At 51.9% G+C, this 22,044-nt stretch overlaps 8 protein-coding genes across 8 annotated transcripts; 5 read left to right on the top strand and 3 right to left on the bottom strand.

The window, feature by feature from the left end:
* Positions 1–493: 493 nt before the first annotated feature.
* AA0111_g140 (hypothetical protein) lies at positions 494–1,351 on the bottom strand (the record flags this gene model as incomplete). Its single annotated transcript, XM_028647055.1, has 1 exon — positions 494–1,351. One exon carries the CDS (start codon positions 1,349–1,351, stop codon positions 494–496), a length of 858 nt encoding a protein of 285 aa, XP_028511907.1.
* A 2,395-nt stretch (positions 1,352–3,746) lies between these two features.
* AA0111_g139 (hypothetical protein) lies at positions 3,747–5,556 on the top strand (the record flags this gene model as incomplete). The annotated part of the gene is made up of 2 exons (XM_028647043.1): positions 3,747–4,949; positions 4,999–5,556. The coding sequence occupies 2 exons, from the start codon at positions 3,747–3,749 to the stop codon at positions 5,554–5,556; spliced, it is 1,761 nt and encodes a 586-aa protein (XP_028511636.1).
* A 439-nt stretch (positions 5,557–5,995) lies between these two features.
* On the bottom strand, positions 5,996–6,742 carry AA0111_g138 (hypothetical protein; the record flags this gene model as incomplete). The annotated part of the gene is made up of 2 exons (XM_028647032.1): positions 5,996–6,337; positions 6,416–6,742. 2 exons carry the CDS (start codon positions 6,740–6,742, stop codon positions 5,996–5,998), a joined length of 669 nt encoding a protein of 222 aa, XP_028511637.1.
* A 423-nt stretch (positions 6,743–7,165) lies between these two features.
* Positions 7,166–8,998, top strand: AA0111_g137 (CRAL-TRIO domain-containing protein; the record flags this gene model as incomplete). Its single annotated transcript, XM_028647021.1, has 2 exons — positions 7,166–8,302; positions 8,360–8,998. The coding sequence occupies 2 exons, from the start codon at positions 7,166–7,168 to the stop codon at positions 8,996–8,998; spliced, it is 1,776 nt and encodes a 591-aa protein (XP_028511644.1).
* Positions 8,999–9,939: 941 nt separating this feature from the next.
* Positions 9,940–11,346, bottom strand: AA0111_g136 (hypothetical protein; the record flags this gene model as incomplete). Its single annotated transcript, XM_028647010.1, has 4 exons — positions 9,940–10,288; positions 10,338–10,971; positions 11,023–11,265; positions 11,316–11,346. The coding sequence occupies 4 exons, from the start codon at positions 11,344–11,346 to the stop codon at positions 9,940–9,942; spliced, it is 1,257 nt and encodes a 418-aa protein (XP_028511645.1).
* Positions 11,347–12,106: 760 nt separating this feature from the next.
* Positions 12,107–15,489, top strand: AA0111_g135 (White collar 1 protein; the record flags this gene model as incomplete). The annotated part of the gene is made up of 4 exons (XM_028646999.1): positions 12,107–13,192; positions 13,244–13,685; positions 13,739–15,129; positions 15,190–15,489. 4 exons carry the CDS (start codon positions 12,107–12,109, stop codon positions 15,487–15,489), a joined length of 3,219 nt encoding a protein of 1,072 aa, XP_028511642.1.
* Positions 15,490–17,617: 2,128 nt separating this feature from the next.
* On the top strand, positions 17,618–18,512 carry AA0111_g134 (hypothetical protein; the record flags this gene model as incomplete). The annotated part of the gene is made up of 4 exons (XM_028646988.1): positions 17,618–17,669; positions 17,724–17,789; positions 17,850–18,233; positions 18,322–18,512. The coding sequence occupies 4 exons, from the start codon at positions 17,618–17,620 to the stop codon at positions 18,510–18,512; spliced, it is 693 nt and encodes a 230-aa protein (XP_028511643.1).
* A 791-nt stretch (positions 18,513–19,303) lies between these two features.
* On the top strand, positions 19,304–20,337 carry AA0111_g133 (hypothetical protein; the record flags this gene model as incomplete). The annotated part of the gene is made up of 2 exons (XM_028646977.1): positions 19,304–19,402; positions 19,552–20,337. The coding sequence occupies 2 exons, from the start codon at positions 19,304–19,306 to the stop codon at positions 20,335–20,337; spliced, it is 885 nt and encodes a 294-aa protein (XP_028511640.1).
* Positions 20,338–22,044: the final 1,707 nt, after the last annotated feature.

The raw sequence follows: 22,044 nt of genomic DNA, 5'->3' as shown, positions 1-22,044 counted from the left end.
CGCGCCGTCGCATGAGCACGTGTACGCCTAGCGAATACAGCATGTTGGCACAGAAGGCGATCACAATAGCGAAGTAGCGCTGGTACATATATTCCATAATCTCAATTGATGTTAAGAACACCTTTTGCACACCCAGATGCCTACCCCATGCCCGAATACAGCAAAACAATTCCATAGGATGCTTTGTCGTTGTCACATAATCGCATCGAGGCAAATCATGCCCCGACTTTCGCCCTCTTTGTCATTTGTCCTTATTCCCTAGGCCCAACACTTGCCCTCTTCGTTCCCACCACTCCACCACTGCTCTCTTTCTTTGCCTTCACAGACTCACAACTGACCATGCTCTAACGTTCTGGTAAGCAACCGGTGAGAAGCAGGCGGAGATACGTGGAAGTAGGTGGTGGTCCAAGTTTAGTACTATACGCCGAGACGCTTCCGCTCCGCATATAGAGCCAAGTCAAGTTGACGTGCTCGTTCATGCAGGCTGTTCGTATTAGATAGCGAAGCTCTGTTCATCCTTTCTAGGCCCCAGTCCTCGCTTTACACCGTCTTTCAAGCTCTCCCAATTAACACCGTCTATCCTGCGGCCACGAGTACCAATATCAGCGGCAACATCGGTTAGCTTGCCGGTCGCAATCCTACGCATCATGATCAGATCTTGCGCGCTCTGGAATGTCCTCCCCCTGCCCTCAGTGAGAAACTTCTCGATGTGTTCCTCCTCTTCTTTGGTAAACGGCAGACTGACCAGCTCGAAAGCCTTGGCATCTCGCGTGTACACCTCGTGTTCGGGGTCCTGAGACCAAGCGTTGTGGTCTAGGGTTTGCTCGACAAGGAGTTCCAGCAGCGGCTTCTGCTCATACTCTGGTCTGCTGTGAATCCACTGGTACATCTCCGTGACATTACGACCTGCAAGATACTTGGCAAACTCGTCCCTAGTTTTCTGGTCATCCAGCGGCGGCCGTACGCAGTTATAGTACGCTAAAGCTAATATATCGTCCTTGGGATCCCTTGCCATGCCCAAACTGCTCAGCTTATCGTTTCCAGTCAGAAGTGTGTACATGATCTCATCAGGGAAAGTCGGTATTATGCCCGGGTACGTCAAGTGGCCGACAGCTGTCGAGAACTGGAGATGGTCTAGGAACCAGAGTCCTTCGACGAATGTCCAAAACCGCTTCTCAAGGTGTACGTCTTTCGCAAATGCTTCCGATAGTTCAGTCGCTTCGTGGTGTTGTGCTGACAAGTCTTTGAGCAAGTAAAACACTAGGCAGTGCTTGTTGTGTAGTGTGGTATTGGAAGAGATTATACGCTGGTGGAGGTCTTGGAGTTGTTGCGGGGTTTTGGGAGGGTACATCTTGCTTCCTACATTCCGGTTAGTCCATCGTTAATACCAAAAGAGATGACGACTTGCCCTTGATGTTCAACAGTGTCAACAGCCGCTCGAAGAAGGTTCGTCCACCGAGCGCAGTCCTGTATGTTTGAATTTCCTGAACAAGGCCATCATTATAGTACAGGCCGTGATAAACAGCGTTAAAGTCTTCGACGTCAAGCATGGTGTTGATCGAGTGGAGCTTGTTTAGGTGGGGGGGTGTCGCGCTCCAGATGTTGATGGACCTGTTTTGATTCGCGCACGCCAGTAGTTTGATGTTGCCGGCACTCGCGCAGTCACGTGATGATCTCGATAGCCTTAGCGCCAAACTCACAACTACCGCTTTGGATGCATTCATATACCATTGCAAGACATGTTCCGCGCTGTCCAGAGTTCTTAACCTCAAAAATCTACTCGAAACTTTCTCCACTCTTCACTTAAGTCTACGCGCTGTGTCTTACTTTTTTGTCATCTCGCACCAGCTTGAGACCACAGGTACTCAATTCCTAACAGTTGAACTATTATGTCCAACCACTATGCTTGTAGACTGTGAGCTTGGCGTAGCCACATACCCCTCACACAAGCATATACAACCTTGGTCCTCCGAATCCATGCAGTGTTTCAACTTGTTCCAGTACTGGTGGTGGAGTAGCAGATGGCAGATCAATTTCAAGAAATATGGAGTCGCAGTAAAACGATACCGTGCCAAATACTATTGATCGTATGAGCGAGCACGCAAGGCCTAGGGTATATAATCCACGGCACCATCGCACATCAACCCAAGCCATATACGTTGCATTGCGAGACTCGACTGATCGGGGTTTATGAAAGGCGCAATCAGCGATCGCATGGCCTGACTGCGACATGCATGGCAACTGAGACTCCTCGGCAACAACAAAGAGCGGAGAGTCGGGTCGACAGTTTCCGAAAGCCGATTGCATGGACTTAAGGACAGTCAAGAACTCCATGGCTTGGCTTCGGGATCAGATGATGGAGAAGTATCTTCGAAGAAGGTAAAGTCGATGTTTGCTCAAGCGAATGGTTGTCCGCGCGGCCCACCCACTTCGTGTGTTAGCGATTCGCACCTTGCAGGATCGGTAGACCTTTGCATTAACAACGTTATCCGAATGCTGCAAAGGCTAGGCAGAAACTTGGAGGCCTAATGAATAATCACTCCGATGCGATGAGTCAAACCCGGGGCTGCAAGGCTGGAAGGTGCTCAGTGTTGGCATCTGATGTAAGGTTGTGTCGGCATTAGAGTGAAGGCCTGATCGGTATGCGGACAAAGACGCCGAAACAAGAGACTACGGTTCTAGAATCCAGTCGGCTGCGAAAGTACATCGACAAGAGCGATCAAGCATGACATGACGAGTTGCAGTCAAGTCACTGTCACTGTGAGCATCTGCGAGCTCGGAAGTGGCCGGATAACATCAGAACACATGGAAATCGGAACCTGATCATTTAGCGGTCTGCGCACAGGATTATACCCGTCTTTAGTGCGCGTTGCCAAGAAGAAACAAAGCTTAAGTGGATTAGAGGTATGGCGCAGGTGACTATGACAATGTGAAAGCCAATGATGTCTTCCGCAAGGGTGTGGCTCGGGCGAAGCCTGGAGATAGCGGTGATGGAATTTGCGCAACTTTGCTAGGGAAAAATATGATCTGACAGGCGCGTGGTCTTAGTTTCCGGCGTACCCTAGACCAAGGTGGTGAAGATCGCATGTGAATCTTCGATTCGAACACCCTTCGCCAACGGAAGGCCGAGACGGATAGTCGCTGTCACCGGAATCCGACGCAACTCAGACCTGTCCTTGTTACAAGCATGACGTGACACAGTGAGTCTGTTACAAGTGCGCGATGGCGTTGGGATTACACTTTGTAGGACTCCGTAATAGACAAGTTTTGCTGTCATGATGAATTTATTGCGACTAGCATGGCGAGGTTTGCCGGTGGAGTGTAAGATGCCATTAGTGGTGGCTGACGGAATGGTCCTCGAGTCCGTGCTTGCCCGGACCCACCTTGCGCCTGACATTCGCATAGGACGTCACAGCCTGCGAAGAATGCGATGCTATCGGAGTAGCTTCGCAGCTGACAAAACTTCTGTCGCTATGACTTGATCAAACTCGTCGTTCCGAATCTTCCGGAAACAATATAGATGCGAGCCACGCCCATGGCGCTGGCAGCCACATGCATTGAAACACCTCTTACTATTGCGTCCGCTGTTTCCCTACAGTCTTGCATCTTCTTATATCTCCAACTGCACGTACCGAATTACAGCAGACTTTCATACGACTGGCTTGCGTATTTCCATTGCGACACTACCAGCTTTGCGCAGCACTGTCTATACCAAAGGCTTTAATTTTTCGTTGAGAGCAACACATATGCCGAATCGCGGAAGTTTGACAATAGCCGCTGCAGCGCTGCTGCTCGAGTTATTGCCGCTCGTGACTGCGCATGGAGACGGGGCTAGCATGGACATGAGCGTACATGATGCGCCGGAATCGCAACCACAGATTACCGGCTTTGGAGGCTATTGGAGTCTTTCTGAACATGCATCGCTCATGTATTGGCACATAGGGCTCGAGATTCTAGCCTGGGTTTTCATTTTGCCAGTCGCAGTGATGTTCAGCATCGCTTGTTCAAGATTTACTCTACCTTCACAACTGGCATTCCTCGCTACCAATGCGCTAGCACTTGTGCTCGGCCTTGTATACGACCACAGGACCCCAGAGATGTATGCAGGGAACGCACACAGTAAGACAGGATGGGCCATTACCTGGATCGCATCAGCATGGGTGTTTTTGGCTCTCATTCAGGCCTACGCTAGGAGGCCTGAATCGCATTCCAAGGAGGACGAGTTAACGACCGCAAATATGCTTAGATATCAGCGCGTACACGACGAAGAGCTCCCTGCTCCATCACGATGGTCTGGCGATTCGGGCCAAGGTACAGAACGCAACTCGGCATCTCTGTACGACCATTCCCAGTCTCCTAGCGTAGAATCGGAAAACCAGCAATTCCCTGGCCCTGTACGAAAGCCTACACACGATGATGACTCTTTCGGGGACGGCGACGAGGACGACGAGAAGCGCGGCTTTCTTCACAATACTTCCATAGATCATTTCTTCTCCCGCAATGTGGCTCGCTTTGCAGTTGGACGAACACTCCAGGCAATCCGCCTCCTCTACGTGATGGTCGAGCGCACAATACTAGTGCAGGGTTTTGTGGGAATAGTCAGCGGTGCTGTCGTCTATGGCGGTATCGGGAGAGGAGGCGCGGTTTTCAACGTTTTGGCACACACAGTAAAGGGAGGGATCTTCTTTCTATATGGCTTCCTCACACTCGGCCGATGGATGGGTGCATTTGCAGATTTCGGTTGGGCATGGAACGTTAAGCCAACAAAAGAAGTTGTCGGTCGTCGGAAGGCGGCGCTACCGTCGGCAGAGTTTACCGAATCCTTCGTCATCTGGCTTTACGGCTGTACGAACGTATTCCTGGAGCACCTGGCTGCGTGGGGCGATGCATGGACCGCTCAGGACCTGGAACATGTGTCAATCTCAGTTATGTTCTTTGGTGGTGGTTTGGTAAGTAGAGCCTTATTTCCTTCTCGCGCAACATCGCTAACCTTCCTAGTTGGGCATGTGCATCGAGTCGACAAGAGTGCGAGACCTTCTCAACAGCGGAGTGGTCGCGTCACAAGCAACCTCGCTGCAGAATGAATCCTGGCAACAGCCAAGCCAATACCGCTTCTCCATGAACCCACTTCCAGCCCTTATCATTATGCTGCTCGGCAAGATGATGAGCTCTCACCACCAAAGCTCAATGGTCTCGACCATGATCCATACCCAATGGGGCAGCATGTTCATGGCGTTCGCTTTGGCCCGTGGTCTGACCTACATTACTCTGTACATCTCACCACCGACTTCCTTCCTTCCGTCCCGACCACCTACGGAAATTATCACCGCCTTTTGTCTGATTTCGGGTGGTATCACCTTTATGGTCAGCAACAAGGATACCGTTGCAGCTCTTGAATCGTATAACCTCGATGCCATGTTCATCTTTACGGTTGTCATGGGCCTTACCGCACTCCTCATGGCTTGGACCACAGTGGTCATTGCTATCAAGGGGTGGGCTTTACGAAAAGAGAGCAGCAGCCAGCATGCAAAGCGCTATGCTGGAGTGTTGGCGTGAACGTCATCTTCACGGGATACCCTTCATCGATCGGTTGGCATTAGATGTTTGAACCGCAGGAAGTTGAACTTCCAACCTGATACCCTATTCTTCATCTTTTCTTACGACCTTAACGCAGTCTTGGTTCATGAGTTTATTGCAGTATACCCCTTTCTCCAGGAAGGCAGCCTAGATAACTGCATTTGCTGCCTCTTTTGTTTTGGGTCGACAATAGTAATGAAGTCCGTCTTGAGAGTTGGACACAACAAAACCAGGAGGCTGTGGTAATGATAGAAGGACGATGACTCTGGAAGTTAATACTAGTTCGCATCGACTGCAACTAGAAATGTAGTAATGCGAGTCTATGGCCAAGTAGGAGAATCGAAACTTTAAAGCACAAGCTTCTTCATTTACCTGATCTATGCATTTCTCCGGATATCACCACATATGCATGGTGTGCTCAACGTGCTCCGCGACCCCGTCCAGCAATCCCTCTTGCTATGCCTGTGGCGCCCCTGGCTGCTCTGGGAGCACCCCCGCGCGTGGGTATACCGCCGCGCCCCCCTGCTCGCGGTATTCCCCCTCTTCCTCTAGGCACACCTGATGTTTTTGCAGCTGGTGCCGGCGTTTGCGGATTCTGGAATTTGGAAGCAATTTTGCTGCTCGGTGGGTTGTCGACGAAGGAAGTGTCGGTCGTCAAAAATGTGGCTTCCATGTCTTCAGGGCCTTGGGAGCGATTTAGATTTGCAGCACCCTGATCAGGCTGGTTCTGTGGTCGCTTGAATGATTCTTGAACAGGAGCCTACAATTCCCACATTAGTAAACATGCTGCATTATACCTCGCCCCACGTCTTCTCCTCTTAACTCTCTTGTCACACACCTCAGGAAAGTCTACGCAGAAAGCGTTCATGTTCATCCCGTATAGAAAGCCTGCAAAACTCTCTGAGAAGCGTGCCAGACTTTCGTGCATCAGTTGCAATTGCAGGAAGTTTTGTTCAAGATCCGCCATTGCGTCGCTCAACTCAGCAAACCCATCTTGCAGCCCCTCTAGTGCGTTGCCGGACGCAGAAGCAGCGCGACCGCGCTGGGATGAGTCGCGCAAAGAAGAGCGCGAAGAAGCGCGGAGGGGTGTAGTCGGACGTGATCGAGGTGATTTGCTGCGTGTGCGTCGGTACGAGGGCGTAGTCGTGGGCGTTGTGGAAGCCATTTGTGCTCGGTGGGAGATGTCTTTACTAGGGAAGTTCAGCGCGACAGGCGACCAATTGCAGTGTCGACGAGATGTGCCTCGAGTGCTATTGCTGTCTTAGAGCGCGGTCTTAGTTCGGGCACGATACGAAGTAAACAGTACCCCACAACGCAGGGCAATTACGCTAAGACGGATTGGTTGATGATGCCATGGCTCTTGCTCCCAAAACTGCGCCTGTGCCTCCCTGTCTTGGGATATCGCATTCAGCAAATTACCACCGGACGCGACTTGGAGCGGCTTACTTCAAGGCGTCCCGCTGCCGTATCCAATACGTAGAGTCGTGGCTGCAACTTTCGTCCGACGCATCCGAAAAGCTCTGCCGACGTCACACTAAGCAGACGCGAGCACTTGTCACCTCGAGGCTCAGCCATCTGACACTTTTCCATGTTGCCTCGCGCACAGCCCCTACGAAGACTACTTTACACCTCTACACCCCGCGCTCGACTGTCTGCGTATCCTCCGGAGCACCGCATCGCCCCACCTGCCCTCTCTAGCTCTACCAACCGGGTCACACGCGCATACATACTACATCACAGTCCGCAGAGCACGGCGAGGGCACCTCACAAGGAGAGCGGAACCACCTTTTGGACTGTAGGAATAGTCGCTGGAATCGCAATTGGCAGCGCACTGCTCGTTCCCTTTGTGCACAACTCCCCCAAACCGCAGGCAGCAAAGCAATCCACCCCCGATCAGTTTGAAATCACACATCTGACAGACTCGTACCTCGTCATGGCGCCGAACACTCCCGCAGGGAGGCCAGGCACTCTCACAGCAGAAGAGGATAAGAAGCTACGTGAGCTCTGGGCAATTGTTATGAAAGTCTTCGGTGTGGAAGTGGGGCCGGAAGCTACGAACGGCGCTGACGAGGTCGCATCGCCCACCACAAGCGAGGCAGCAGCAGACGGCAAGAAGGACAAGAAGAAGAGCAGGCTGAATGTGTTCAAGAGGAACAAAGGCGAGAAGGGTGCAGACGACAAGGCATCGACTGCTTCTGGAGGCTCTACTCCCTCGGACATCAGCAGATTGTCCATATCGGCTGATGATGACAAGTTTGGCCAAACCGCAGAGTTCAAGGCGGCGATAGCCAATATTCCCCCGGAAGAGCTGCGAAGGACCTTCTGGAGCATGGTGAAGCATGACCATCCTGATGCTCTTCTTCTTCGCTTCCTGCGCGCACGGAAATGGGATGTAGAGAAGGCACTTGTCATGATGATTTCTACAATGCAGTGGAGATTGAACGAGATGCACGTCGACGACGATATAATGAAGACGGGAGAGCTCGCTGCGTTGCAGACCGCAAGCACGGATGCCAAAGCTAAGAAGAACGCCGATGACTTTTTGACACAGCTGCGCATGGGCAAGAGTTATCTGCACGGCTTGGATATTGAGGGGAGACCAATGTGTTTTGTTCGTGCGAGGTTACACAAGGCCGGTGAGCAGACGGAAGAGAGTCTAGAAAGATTCACAGTGTACACCATTGAGACAGCGCGCATGCTGTTGAGGCCTCCGATTGATACAGCCGTAAGTTTATCTGAATTCCGTCCAGGTCATAAGATCAGGGTTATTGACCAAACGCAGACTATCGTCTTTGATATGACCGACTTTTCCATGGCCAACATGGACTACACACCGGTAAAATTCATGATCAAGTGCTTCGAGGCAAACTATCCGGAATCACTTGGTACCGTCCTCGTCTACAGAGCACCCTGGGTTTTCAACGCTGTATGGAGCATCGTCAAGGGCTGGCTCGACCCCGTCGTCGCCGGCAAAGTACACTTCGCAAAGACGATTGACGAACTAAGCAACTATGTACCAAGGTCACAGATTCCAACTGAGTTGGGCGGAGACGAAAAGTGGGAATACATGTACCCTGAGCCTGTACCTGGCGAGAACGACAAGATGGCCGACGAAAAGCCCAAGCAGGAGCTGCAAAGCGAGAGGCAACAGATCGTCGACAAGTACGAGACTACGGTGCTAGAGTGGGTACACGCGGGTGACAGCGTGCCAGCGGAGGAGAAGAGGAAAGAGAGGGATGCCGTTGCAGAGCAGTTGAGGCAGAATTACTGGAAGCTGGACCCGTACGTTCGAGCACGCTCGCTGTACGACCGCGCGGGCGTCCTCCTAGACGGAGGCAAGCTGGAATTCTACGGCAAAGCACCTGAGCCTGCAGTTGCACCCGCAAAAGCAACAGAAACGAGCGCCGATGACCTTGACTAGGACTCGAAAGCTCAGCTACTCCGGCGGTACAGCACTTTCAACACGTTGGCGGGCGCTTGAAAACAATCATAGCCCCTTTTCCTCATATCGCTGTGTTGGTGGCACGACCGGTCTAGTATCTATCGCTCTAATGTGTAGTAGTCTATCAAAACCACAAAAACTCTGTATAGCCTCGCATCCCTTTTGATTGTTCGCCTTGAAAAACGTACTTGGCCCTAATAATATCTCTTCCGCTTGGTAGCATCCGCTCCTACAACTGCCTAGGTACTAAAACCCACATGGTCTGCTTTTCTCCTTTCCTTCCTTTACCGCCTTGACACGTTTCACTTCCGACAGAGTAGTCCTAAAGTCGGGCGCCACTGCAGAGATCGATCCAAGACATTTCATTCGATGAAGGCCCAAAACTCCGATCGCAACGATGCACTAGCGGAAATGACGTCATGTTCCTGCTTCGGAACGCCTCTTTTGTTTTGCCCTTTAACCTCCATTGCTTCTTCTTCGGCCTTTAAGTGCTTTAGCTCGGTGGTTGTGCTCCGGGTGTTTGGTCCCCCTTGGACTAATGGCATCTTAACATAACGTCCGCCAACCTCGCAGATTTATGAATCTACTTGTGCTGTTTCTCTAAGTTGTGCATGGCTCTAACGACGATCGGCATTTTGGCAACCTAACGTGTCTCCTGCATCTTGGTGTGTTGTCTGGGTTGTGAGGGGTGCTGATGGTGGATTGGATGACATGTTCGTTCGCAAAGGTGTGGTGCGACAATCTCGGATCCAGCGTCCTTTTTTTGTCCTAAATTCGGTGCTGGGATGTATGGTGTTCCATCGGAGGTAAGCACAGAACATTAACAGGACAAAACTGCCATACGCTTTGAGTCGAACGAGATGTTGTTGTTGTTGTTATACATGACTTTCGTGCTGTGATTTACATGCTATGAAAACGCTCTATGAAGTGGCTTTGATATCCCTGCCTCCTTTCGTTCGATGACTCTCGTGATTGCTCACTTCATCCATCTTGTTAGCCATTTCTTCCGCGTTTCCAAGACCGGTGTCTATCGTCTCGGTAGTTTCATCAACTCGCTCTCTAGGGACCCCTTCGCCCATTCGCGATGTGGATCCGGATAGGATTTTCCCGGCGTCTGTCTTGTCTCCGTCTTTGTCGCCATCAGCCATGATGAGGCCCTGTGCTGGCTGGTAAGTGATGTTGCCTTGAGCGGCGGCAGCGAGACGTTGCTTTTGGCCTGTTTCTCCGGCGCGACCTAAGACTCCAGCGATGACCTGTATGCAGCGGAGACTGAAGTGCATTAGCATGAAGCACTAGTTATTATGCAAAGCTGGCTTACCTGTCATCGTTTGCGGGAATAGGATAGGTGACCCAGGTAGGATCTGCGTTGGTATCAATGACACCAATTGTGGGGATGTTGTTCAGCGCACACTCGTGCAGCAAGACGTAGTTCTCAAGCGGGTTCATACAGACTACGAGATCTGGTCGGAGGACGGGTCGGTCGTAGAGCTGTTCTTCGAAGCCTGGGACTTCTTCGTCTAGCTCGTTGACTACCTTTGTTTTGCATCTGCCCAAGATCTGCTGGCCGTTGGTGATGCTTCCGGGGATCCAGCGCTCGAATAGATGATATCCCTTGGCTAGCTCGGCTGCGCGGGCGACTGCCCTATCTTGCCCGTCGCGTGTACCAACGAATAGGATCATACCTCCGCGCCGCGCAACTTCCTGTACCACTTTGGCGGCTCGGCGCAGGTGGGCTGCGGTGACTTCAAGGGAGATGATGTGGACACCTTGTCGTATACCGTGAATGTAGCGTGCATTTGCGGGGTTCCAGAGGGAAGTGACATGGCCTTGGTGGGCCTCGGAGGCGAGGAGCAACTCCAAGGTAACGTCGGCGGGGGAGGGTGGATGGTTCAGGAGGGTGTGCGGTTGGTAGTGAGGCTCAATCTGGGTTCCTAGCTTCCCCATCTGCTTGGCTGGGACATGTCAACGGGCTGCAGTCGGGGATGGGGAGACAGATGTCATACACTGCTGCTTGTACAGGTGGTACTGCTGGGCGACATTGTCGGAGGCAGATTCCGAGGTTGCATGGGTCTCGGGGTCGACAGAGGGCACCGGCTGCTGGAGGTGGGTGTTGAGCTGGGCCTCTATCGACTGCAGCTGCTTCAGGCTGTTTTCGGTCGAGGCTTCAATCGAGTCGGTCTCGGTGGAGAGAAATCGCTGCAGCGGGCGGGACGACTGTCGGGCGTGTCGTGCGAGTGCCCGGGGCGCTGTGCAGCATGTCAGCAGTTGCGTCCATCTCGGATTGATCACCACCCACCACTGCGCGCTGCTAGACTCCTCAATATCATTTTGCGTCGCGTGCAGTCCCGTCGTGATGGTCCAAAAAGTCTCGAGCGATGGTGCCAAGCGTTGGATCGCGCTAGGCCGCTTTGGGCCGACGTGCATCTGATGGGGCTCCAGACATGGGCGCCCGCGGGCTTCCCTTCAGTCAGGTCAGGACCGATAGAGGCGCCCTCAGCCGATAGCCGTCAGCATCAGATCATGTGTGCCAGTGATGAGGCGCTGCGAGGGGCTCTGGGTGCATCGGTCCCACCGGTAGGGCAGAGCATGGCATTGTGCAAAATGCCATATGTTGGTCCCTGCTGCTGTCGCTCGCCTCTTGCTTATCCCATCCCGCGCCGCCTGTGCTCAAGGTGCTTGTGCCGCCCCCAATAATTGCTCGCGTGAAGCCACTGACATGCTTCCGTCATCTTCTGCAGCTATCCCGCACGCGGCCTTTTGGCTTGGCACCTAGCGCATTCCACTGACGCTACACATCCTCGCTCTTCGCATCCCAACCTTACACGCCCAGCCCTGCCCTGCCCCATATTGACCAACGTGTTGCTGCACCTGAGCTGCCGCCTCTGAGCCCATCCGCTGCCGCCGCCCTCGAATGTCGCTTGTGAGACGCTGCACTCCCCGCCGCCGCGACCCGTCCACCCAGCGAAAGAAGCGATAGCGCACCACCGCCGTGCCCACGGGCGCTGCCCACTCCCTTTGATGCCTACAACCCCGTGCCGGACGACCGACCTCGCTGCTCTTGACATCTGAGCATCCCCGCCCGCCACCATGAATGGCTATCCATATCCCGCCCGGCCCTTCAACCAGGCCAACAATGGGAACGTGATGATGAACATGAACGGGGACGCCATGAACGGCTTCAACATGGTCGAGGGCCAGTCGCTGGACTCAATAGTCGCGCAGAACGACAAGGACAACCGCCGGCGGAGTATGCCCGTCTACGCTAGAGGGCCGCAGCAGCAACAACAACAACAACAACGACAGCAGCAGCAGATAAATCTTGGCAGCCCCGACACGCGCAGGTTGAGCATGATGAATTTCGGAGATCCCAATGGGGGCGACATGGACGATTTCCAATTCGATATGTCTACCGCGGCCATGGACAACATGATGCGCAGCAACACTTTCCCGCGAACAACTGCCGACATACAAAACGACCAGCTGCCTGCTGCGGACCTCAACATCAACACCCAGTTCCAAAGCCAGGCTTCTCCGTTCCCAAACATGGCCACTCCTGGCTCTGCGTACGCTTCGCCCATGCACCAGAAGAATTCTATCGACCTGGATATGGGATCGTATCAGAACGGCATGACCATGCCTCTGGACATGGACGACTCGCTCAATATGATGCCAACTGATATGAACATGTTTCCCGGCAACCAGTTCAACACCCCCATGTTAGATTCTCCCCTCAACCAGGACTTTGTTGGGCCCATGCCTGCTGCCCCCCAAGGGAATGACACGCCATCAGGACAAGCTCAGGACCAGTTCAAGCGGCCTTCACTGAACAACACGCCCGAAGTCAAATCAGGGAGATCCAGCTTCCTCAGCCGTACCACTAGCCAGGACCAGTCCAGCATGCGTTCTACTTCCCGGCCCCAGAGTGAACATCGCTCCTCCAACAGTGTCCCCACACGCATGACTTTGGCCTCACTACAAAACCAGCAACCTATCGGACAAGATCCTGCACAAGACCTACCCAAAGAGGTCATGAACAAGCAACTGCAGGATTTTAAAACCCCATGGCAGCAGCCTGCAGGCGGATTTCCGTCTACGATGCATCAAAATCCTCACATGAAGACGCAGTTCAAGAATGCTTACTCGTCGACAGGATTCGACATGCTCGGAGTACTAGTACGTTCCTGGATCACTTTGTCTGAATGCCAATTGCTAATATGCAGGTAGATGCGCGTAGCTACCAGACCTGACCCCCAGATCGATATCGGCTCTGTCGATCTTTCGTGCGCTTTTGTCGTTTGCGATGCCGAGCTAGACGACATTCCTATTGTTTACTGCTCAGAAAACTTCGAGCGACTCACCGGCTACACAAGACATATGATTCTTGGACGGAATTGCCGCTTCTTGCAGGCACCTGACGGAAAGGTCGAATCTGGAATCAAGCGAAACTACGTTGACGACGATTCGGTCTACTATCTCAAGAACATGATTGAGAGTCGTGCAGAAGCGCAGATCAGCTTGATCAATTACCGAAGAGGCGGTCAACCGTTCATGAACCTTCTGACCATGATTCCCATCGCTTGGGAACCAGGCGGCAAAATGAAGTTTTTTGTCGGTTTCCAGGTTGACCTTGTGGAGCAGCCCGGAGCCATGACTAACAAGAACTCAGGTAGGCCCTCGTATCTAATAAATATACCCGTGTGTGAACTGATCATGTTATAGATGGTTCTTACCGGGTCAACTACCAGCGCGGGATGTCCATACCGAGTTACGTTTTCAGCGACCACCACAAGCCACAACAAGCCGAACAAGGCCAGACCATCTCCAAGGATGAGGTGTCGAACGTGCTCGCTGCGTATAGCGGAAGCGGCGATTCTGAGATGACAAGACGTATCTGGGATAAGGTCCTGCTTGAGAACAGCGACGACGTCGTCCACGTCTTGTCACTCAAGGGACTCTTCTTGTATCTGTCACCAGCCAGTAACAGGATATTAGAATACGACCCTAGCGAGCTCGTCGGAACAGCACTGTCGTCTGTCTGCCATCCTAGCGACATCGTTCCGGTCACAAGAGAACTGAAGGAGACTACCAATGGCGCATCAGTCAACGTTGTGTTCAGGATACGACGGAAGAAGAGCGGATACATGTGGTTCGAAGGTCATGGATCCCTCCATACTGAGCAAGGGAAGGGTCGAAAGTGTATCATCCTCGTCGGCCGTGAACGCCCAGTCTATACTCTGAGCAAGGCTATCGTACGCGAGTCTGGCGGCGTCGGTGATAACGAGCTGTGGACGAAGATGTCTACATCAGGCATGTTCTTGTACGTTTCGTCAAACGTGCGCCAGTTGCTCGATAAGCAGCCTGAAGACCTTGTCGGCACTAGCATACAATCTCTCATGCGCCAGGAGTCAAAGATCAACTTCGGCCGGATTTTAGAGCTTGCCAGAGGGGGCAGGAAAGGCGAGGTCAAGCATGAAATGATTAACAAGCGTGGCCAGGTTCTACAGGCTTTTACGACAATATATCCTGGAGATGCAACGGAGGGCCAGAAACCTACCTTCGTCGTTGGGCAAACGCGACTCCTCAAGTATTCGCGGAATAGCAATGCCGGCCGCCCATCCATGTATACAAATACCAAGCATGAGCGCGACTCCCACAACTCTATTCATACCCAGATGTCAGGAGCAGCATCACCCGCCGCGGGGTCTTTGACTGGACCTGCTGGTTCAAACACACCAATGACGTCCAACACGAATCCACTGTTCGTCACTACCGAGGAATCTCCTGCTACATTCGCTGGACACAATGGCCTCCAGCTCGGCCATCAAGACCAAAGTCTAGCCTCAGACGACAACGTATTTGACGAACTGAAGACGACGCGAAGCACAAGCTGGCAATACGAGCTACGACAAATGGAAAAGCGGAATAGATACCTAGCAGAAGAAGTCCAGAGCCTGTTGGCAGCCAAAAAGAAGAGGAAGCGCAGAAAGGGTGCTGGCCAAATGCAGAAAGACTGTGCAAACTGCCACACGAGAACAACGCCCGAGTGGCGCAGGGGTCCTTCAGGGAACCGGGACCTTTGTAATTCGTGCGGATTGCGGTGGGCCAAGCAGGTAAGTTACAACTCTCACTCCTGACAACATCGTTAGAACTAACGCGAACTCTCTTCACAGCAAGGGCGAGTATCACCTAGAACATCCTCCGCCGCAAGCGACAAGAGCAAGAAAAGCGCTTCACCGCGCCACTTCTCAACAAGCCACCAGAACCATCAGACTATCCTGCCTCATTCGATACCCGAGACCGGACAACAATCCTCCATCCCTTCGGCAATGGCTCCATCAACTAAACGATCGCCGCAGCAAGGCAGTATCAGCGAGTCTCATGCTACTAAAGCAGCGCGCACGGAAGTTGCGGCTTCGCAAGGCTTCATCCCGCCACCAGCGATCGACGAAGTAACGGAGCCGGAATCATGAGCATGATTGGTCGGAGCATCCTCTTCTCTACTACTACTTCACGGTTTTCCTCTTCTGTTTCGTGTCATTCTCCGCTTTGGTCCAACGATACCCCATTACTTATATTCCCTTTAACGAACTTCACATTCGCTTGCCGAGAGCGAATCGTCTTATGGGGGAGTTTTTAGACTCATATCCTCTTTTTTTCTTCTATCACTGTCTGATGCTTTATGATTTGGGGCGACAAGAAATTGGGGTGAGTTTGGTGCGTGTGGTCGATTTTTCTCGGCTGCCGGGTTCATAAAATTGGATGTTAAGAGATGAGGCGCAACATGCACGTAAATGTCTTGGGCATACTCGTTTGGCGGTAATGCGCTGTTGTTGTTTTGTTGTATATATCAGCGACAATCGGTCAAGTGTATGTGTTGGTTTGTCAGAATGCGTGGATCGCATGACTGACTCGATCATCTATATATCACATCACATCAGATCATATCAAATGAATAGTGGACCCGAACTAAGATGATCTGGACGAACTGCAGTAAACCCCAACAATTTCCTTGACCCATCGATCCATTTGTAACTCTTCCCCGCTCTCTTCCCGCTCACTCGCTTGTCTTCGACGCGACGATGTCCAGGAAAGCCTTAATTGTGGCGTAAAGTGGCCTCATTGTCGAGACCAAAATCATGCGGCAGTCGTATCACAGCATCAACAATCAAACCCAATATCCGGCCCTTTTGTTACGCTTGGTAATATACTTGCACAGGTATTGTCTGAAGCGCACAGCTGTTGCGCAACTTGGCGTTGAAGGTGAGATGCGATAAGAAAGGATCAATAGTCATGATCAAGGTTGTGTCATGGACTCGCCGTCGGCCTTGTCTTGCCTTGCTTCACTTCTAATCAGACAACCCACGCGTGGGAATGTGGCATGGGCGCGGCGTGTGTTGGAGGCAGCTCTAGAATACGTGATGTGGCGCTAGAAGGCTGCATGTTCCACGGAAGCAGAATGAGGAACGTGCAGGGGGGGCATGAGAGCTGCATGCAGGTTCCCGGGCAGTTAGCCCCGGCAGCACTCGTTAGTTCCAAGGTTCTTGGAAAGGCAGATTACAACTAGATTGGGGGGCCTAGGGAAAGCCAATGCCAACTACGCAGGCCTCTCTCTGTCCTGAGATGCAGAGGTTGTTGTGCAAAGGCTGGAGTGTCGTGCCTCGGTATCGCTTTGCATCGCGGAAGTAGGCTCCAATGACGAAAGTTCGTCAGGCAAATAAACTTCCTCCGTCGCACGTTGTTACCCACATGGCTTGGGCTCTCTCCCTCGTTCCCCCCTCATCAAGCCCGCAGCAGCCTCCCAATCAAACAAGTGGGGCCGTCTTCCGGCCATGATCCTTTGCATCCTTCGATCCCTTGCGGCCTAAGCGTCTGCGCCTTATCTGGGCTCTGTCGATGGTTTCTGTGCCATGACATGAGCGCGCGACAAGGGTACAAGGGTTTTACGTTCGCACCGAAAGTCAAAGATGGGATGGGTAAGGCTCGGATACCACCGCGAAAGAGGTAACGGGGGCATCAAGCGATCTTCATCCTTCATTTCTTTTTTTCGTCCAAAGTTGGCCAGCTTCATGCCTGATTCATTTCTAACGTTGCGCTTTGGATACTAGGGACCGTTTTGGGGGCACTGTTCGCTTCATTAATTTGTTGTTGGGGCTTTCTCTCTCTTGGGTATTACTATTACGAGGTGAAGCCTGCGCTGCGCTGCCTCTTCATTTTCTGGTTCTTGGTATTCTGGACTGCCGACGACAACGCTGCCTTGAGACGAGTCGTCAATCCTTCGCGCGACATCTTTTCTTGTTTCTGTGCCGTGGTTTACTTTTCGTCGGACCTGAGCGAGAAACGTTATCCATTCCGACTGCGATTCCGACCGCGAATTACAAGGACCTTGCGATCAAATTTCTGGGCCGAATTGATAGGATCCCGTCTGGGTAGCAGGAAAAGGAGTGTTTGCTTTAGGAAGGCGGTTTGCGTCAAGCGCATTCACGAGCATAGACAACTCGAAACGGACGCGGTTACGACCCAATTATCCGTTGCGTGGAAATCGCATACGTCTCGGGAACCAAAGCAGTTCGCATCAGGGCAACGCAAGAGGAGGACACAATGGACGAGAACAACAGGATAACAATCACGGTGTGTGGAGATGGAGGCTGTGGTATGCGCGATTCAAAGTCGGACTTGAAGCATTAAGACGCTGACTTGGTTACAGGAAAAAGTTCGATTACACTACGGCTTGTGAGGAGTCAATGGACATCTGAGTACGATCCTACGATAGGTATGTTGCCTTGCGCCTATGCTCGTCGCATCTGGCCTCACATAACTAACATTCCCCTAGAAGACTCCTACTCCGTAACTCGAACCGTCGATGGAGTCCCTTACTACCTCATGCTCACCGACACCGCAGGCCAAGAAGAATACCGGGGTCTCTGGGCAGCTTCGAACCTACAGTCCGACGCGTTTCTCCTCGTTTACGACATAACATCTGCCAACTCGCTCGACGCGCTAGATTACTTCATGGAGATGATAGAAATGGAGACAGAAAATCGATTAGACAATGGCAAGATACCACCGATCAAGTGCGTAGTAGGCAACAAGTGCGATTTACAAGGGCAAAGAGTCGTAGAGGCAAAAACAGGCCTCGAGTGGGCGAGACGAAGAAAGTGTGGCTTCATGGAAACGAGTGCGAGGGAGATGGTCAACATCGAAGAGACTTTTGCCTGTAAGACACCTCTGTCGCAATTACATTGCGCAAAAGACAATGTGAGAGGGAGATGAATTGGAATAAGGCTTGCTAACGTTTATCAAAGTACTCGTACGTCGCGTAGTAGAAGCACGCCGGCTCACTGCTGGAGACGGTCCTGCGAATCGAACTGCCGCTCTGCCTCTTCACTCGAACCCGAACCGAGACCCAAATGACTATGCGGCCCATACACAGAATGAAAAGGATAGCGAGAATGAGCCGAAACAGAGCTTTTGGAGGAAGCTCAAGTGCTGGTAGTCACATTGAATGTTTCTACGCATTACGAATGGCCTGAGATGTTGCATGGGGCATGCAAAATGATCCTGCGTCTTTTCTGCATGTTTTGTCTGGATCACAGCAAAAATGTTGCGAGAGGTTCCTCTAGACCCGTTGGTAGTCTGTCGTTCTCCTGTTGAACCCGGAGAAGCTTGCTCGACCCTTCTCTTTATCTCCTTGTCTGTATATATGTGTCGATGGGATAGGCGTAAAGTATTCGTATACGCATTGCATGGAAACGCTGATTAGCGAAAATCGGGGATCATGGGATATACTGGATGGCTATCTGAGTTTTTGGTCATTTTCAAAGCGTTTCAAGTCTTGCGTCTGCATCTTTCCTTGAACTGCTATCTATGTTCATGTCGAAACTGGAATGATACTGTTACAACTCAATGGTAGTGACAAGAATACTATCGCGAATGGAATCGCTGTAGTATGGCGAAATAGTGCAAAAGATGACCACATTGAGGCATGGGATGCAGCTAACCATCGGCTATCCAAGGACATTGCTAGCGCGTCTGTGCGCAAGCACGCCATTGGCTTTTGGAGCCTTTGCATGGCTTGGAATGACCTCGCAGTAGCTGTGAGTCGCGATTTTGAACAACGGCTTTACAAGGAAATTTCTCATCTCTTGGTGCTCACGCAAGGAGCGCATAGGGTGCCTCGAAAGTTGGTGACGTCGTAACTACCCCTCTATCAGGTCCGTGTCTACTCCGATAAGAGAGCAACAAGCAAAAAGAACCATTAGAGACACGGAAAGCGCGGAGAGCAGAATGTCAAAGCCTCATATTGAGCACGAGGAGCCTGTTCAGGACGGTCTCTCCCGGACACTCAAGGATCTCTTCGCAGGTGCAGTAGGAGGAGTCGCACAGGTACTTTCACTACTGCGCCTGTTTTCCGCCCAAACTGAACCTCATTTTTTAGGTACTCATTGGACAACCTTTCGACATCGTCAAGGCAAGTTATGACTGTACGAAATGCATGTGAGACATACACTGACACCGTATCTCCATACCTATAGGTTAGGTTACAAACAACATCACAATACTCTGGTGCCTTGGACGCTGCGACCAAAATCTACCAAAATGAAGGAGCACTTGCTTTCTACAAGGGTACGCTGACACCGCTCATCGGAATCGGAGCTTGTGTATCTGTTCAATTCGGTGGCTTCCACTACGCGCGACGTGCCTTTGAAGCTAGCAATGAGGCAAAAACCGGGAAAGGCCAACTCTCGTACTCACAGTATTATGCCGCTGGTGCTTTCGCCGGTATCGCCAACACCGCTCTGTCTAGTCCTATCGAGCACATCCGCATAAGATTGCAGACACAGCCGCACGGCGCGAACCGCCTCTATGCCGGCCCAATCGACTGTGTGCGTAAGCTCACTGCACACCAAGGCATCCTCGGCGGCGTTTACCGTGGCACAGCTGTGACATTCATGCGCGAAGCCCAAGCTTACGGCTGTTGGTTTACCGCATTCGAGTACATGATGAATGCAGATGCTGCGCGCAACAACATCGACCGTTCGGAAATCTCTACTCTAAAAGTTGCGGCTTATGGTGGACTCGCTGGTGAAGTGCTTTGGATAAGCAGTTATCCGTTCGATGTGATCAAGAGCAAGATGCAGAGTGATGCGTTTGGCAAGGAACAGAAGTACAAGAGTATGAGAGACTGCTTCGCGAAGACATATAGGGGAGAGGGTCTGGGTGGCTTCTGGAGGGGTATTGGACCGACTCTGTTGAGAGCTATGCCTGTATCTGCGGGTACATTCGCCACGGTCGAGGTAACGATGCGACTCATTAGCTAAGGAAGAACAAGAATCTGCACCGAGTTCGGTGAATCGGCGTTGCTTGAGCTCTGTACGATAAGCCCTGCAAATACGACCAAGGAACACGGCGGTTCTGAAGGATGCCTTGGGCGATCTATCGCACATGCCCACAGAGAGCACGATCCGAAGAGGGTCTGTAGCATCTACCGTGGAGAGAGCGGCCGATATGCATGTGCGACGCGATTGACTTCGTACCCTTCCAACAATGGCTAGTTACACGGCGTGAATACGACGGCGATTGTGTCTATCGTTCTTGCTCCATAACATGTTGTATGGCATCGCACCCAGCAAGCCCAAAGGCTATCTTGTTTTGTCACTGAGCCAGCATCAAGACACTTTCCTGACCCTCATCGTGTGCCCTGCCTCGTAGCGCTCTCCAATACCATGCTGACCACCTGTGGAAGAACCTAATGGTCTAGACGCGGCACGCTCTCGGATGCAATTTCGCTGCTTCTTATGCATTACGTCGGGTACCGACATACCCCTGTCGCTACGTTGCCGTGCCGCTTCCCCCCGAAGCTCATGCCACAACTGCAAGCCACACGAAATGAGCACAGAGTTGACGGATTACTCTTGAAATTGCATAGCCATCTCATATCGGTACGGCCGGGGTCCCCGGGAGTAGTACTGCAGATGCCCGCTGCGCCGCTGCGAACATGTGGGTGTGTCACTTGGACCAACAGCCGCGCCGAACTATAACGGCTCCCAGTCCAAGCGTTTGTGAAAGAAGCTGTCTCGAGTCTAAATAGAGTTTCTATCAAGTTCCAAAGACCTGGTTCACTCATCAGGCATTACCGAGGAACTACCAGCTGGGTCAAGAACGCTATTCTGCGGCGCAGGCCGCATCGTTCATCGACCGTTACGCAAGGGATTACCATTTTTGGCTAGAGATGCAACTCATTCGAAATCATGGGGAAATCCCTTGTGATATCAACGCATGCGATATCTTCCCACGCGCTCTTCGATCGCTTTCTCCAATTTCCCAACCTACATTCATACCCTCGTCAATCATTCCTAACATTGAAGAAGAAAAAAGCCTACGAGACAAACCACGATTACGATCGCCTCGGAAAACACGCGCAAGATGGGGTTTGGCACAACACTGAAGAAATGGAAGTCCACTTTTAGCCCTGCAAAGCTGTCTACTCAGCCAGATAGATTGCCAAAACACACACAATCCGAAGAAAACCTAGTTTCCATGCAATCACCGTTACCGCGATACAACGCACAGCTCCACTCGCATTCTGAAGCGGCGCTTCATCGACCAACAAGTCAAATTGTATGTCACTCGCCATTAGACAAGAGGAACCGCGCTGGAAAAGGGAAGAGTAGAAGGAGCAAGGATGATCAGAGTGAAAGAGGGGGTGGAGAGAATAAGAGGCATACGACCACTACGAGAGTACTGTTCTCCTCCACACAATTTGATACGGTGAATGTGAAGAAGTCTGCATGATGGGTGCCAATGACTACATTGATGGGCTTTCGACAGCTTATTCTTAAAAGAGTAGTCAGGGCAGGGGACGAGAAGAACAGGTCGAAACTGATGGCGATATCTGGAAACCAAATCGGTATAAACCACTACACTGGCGCGGACAGGAGATGAGCCAGCGAAAGAAGGACGAGGCGTGTGTGCACTCAAGCCGCTGACACGACTCTTTTGGGCTTCTCTCGTTCGATCGTGCTACT

Source organism: Alternaria arborescens (genome assembly GCF_004154835.1).
Source record: "Alternaria arborescens strain FERA 675 chromosome Unknown contig_1, whole genome shotgun sequence".
In the NCBI taxonomy this organism is placed as follows: domain Eukaryota; kingdom Fungi; phylum Ascomycota; class Dothideomycetes; order Pleosporales; family Pleosporaceae; genus Alternaria; species Alternaria arborescens.
The sequence above is the reverse complement of the archived record's forward strand: the minus strand, read 5'-3'. Positions and strand labels throughout refer to the sequence as shown.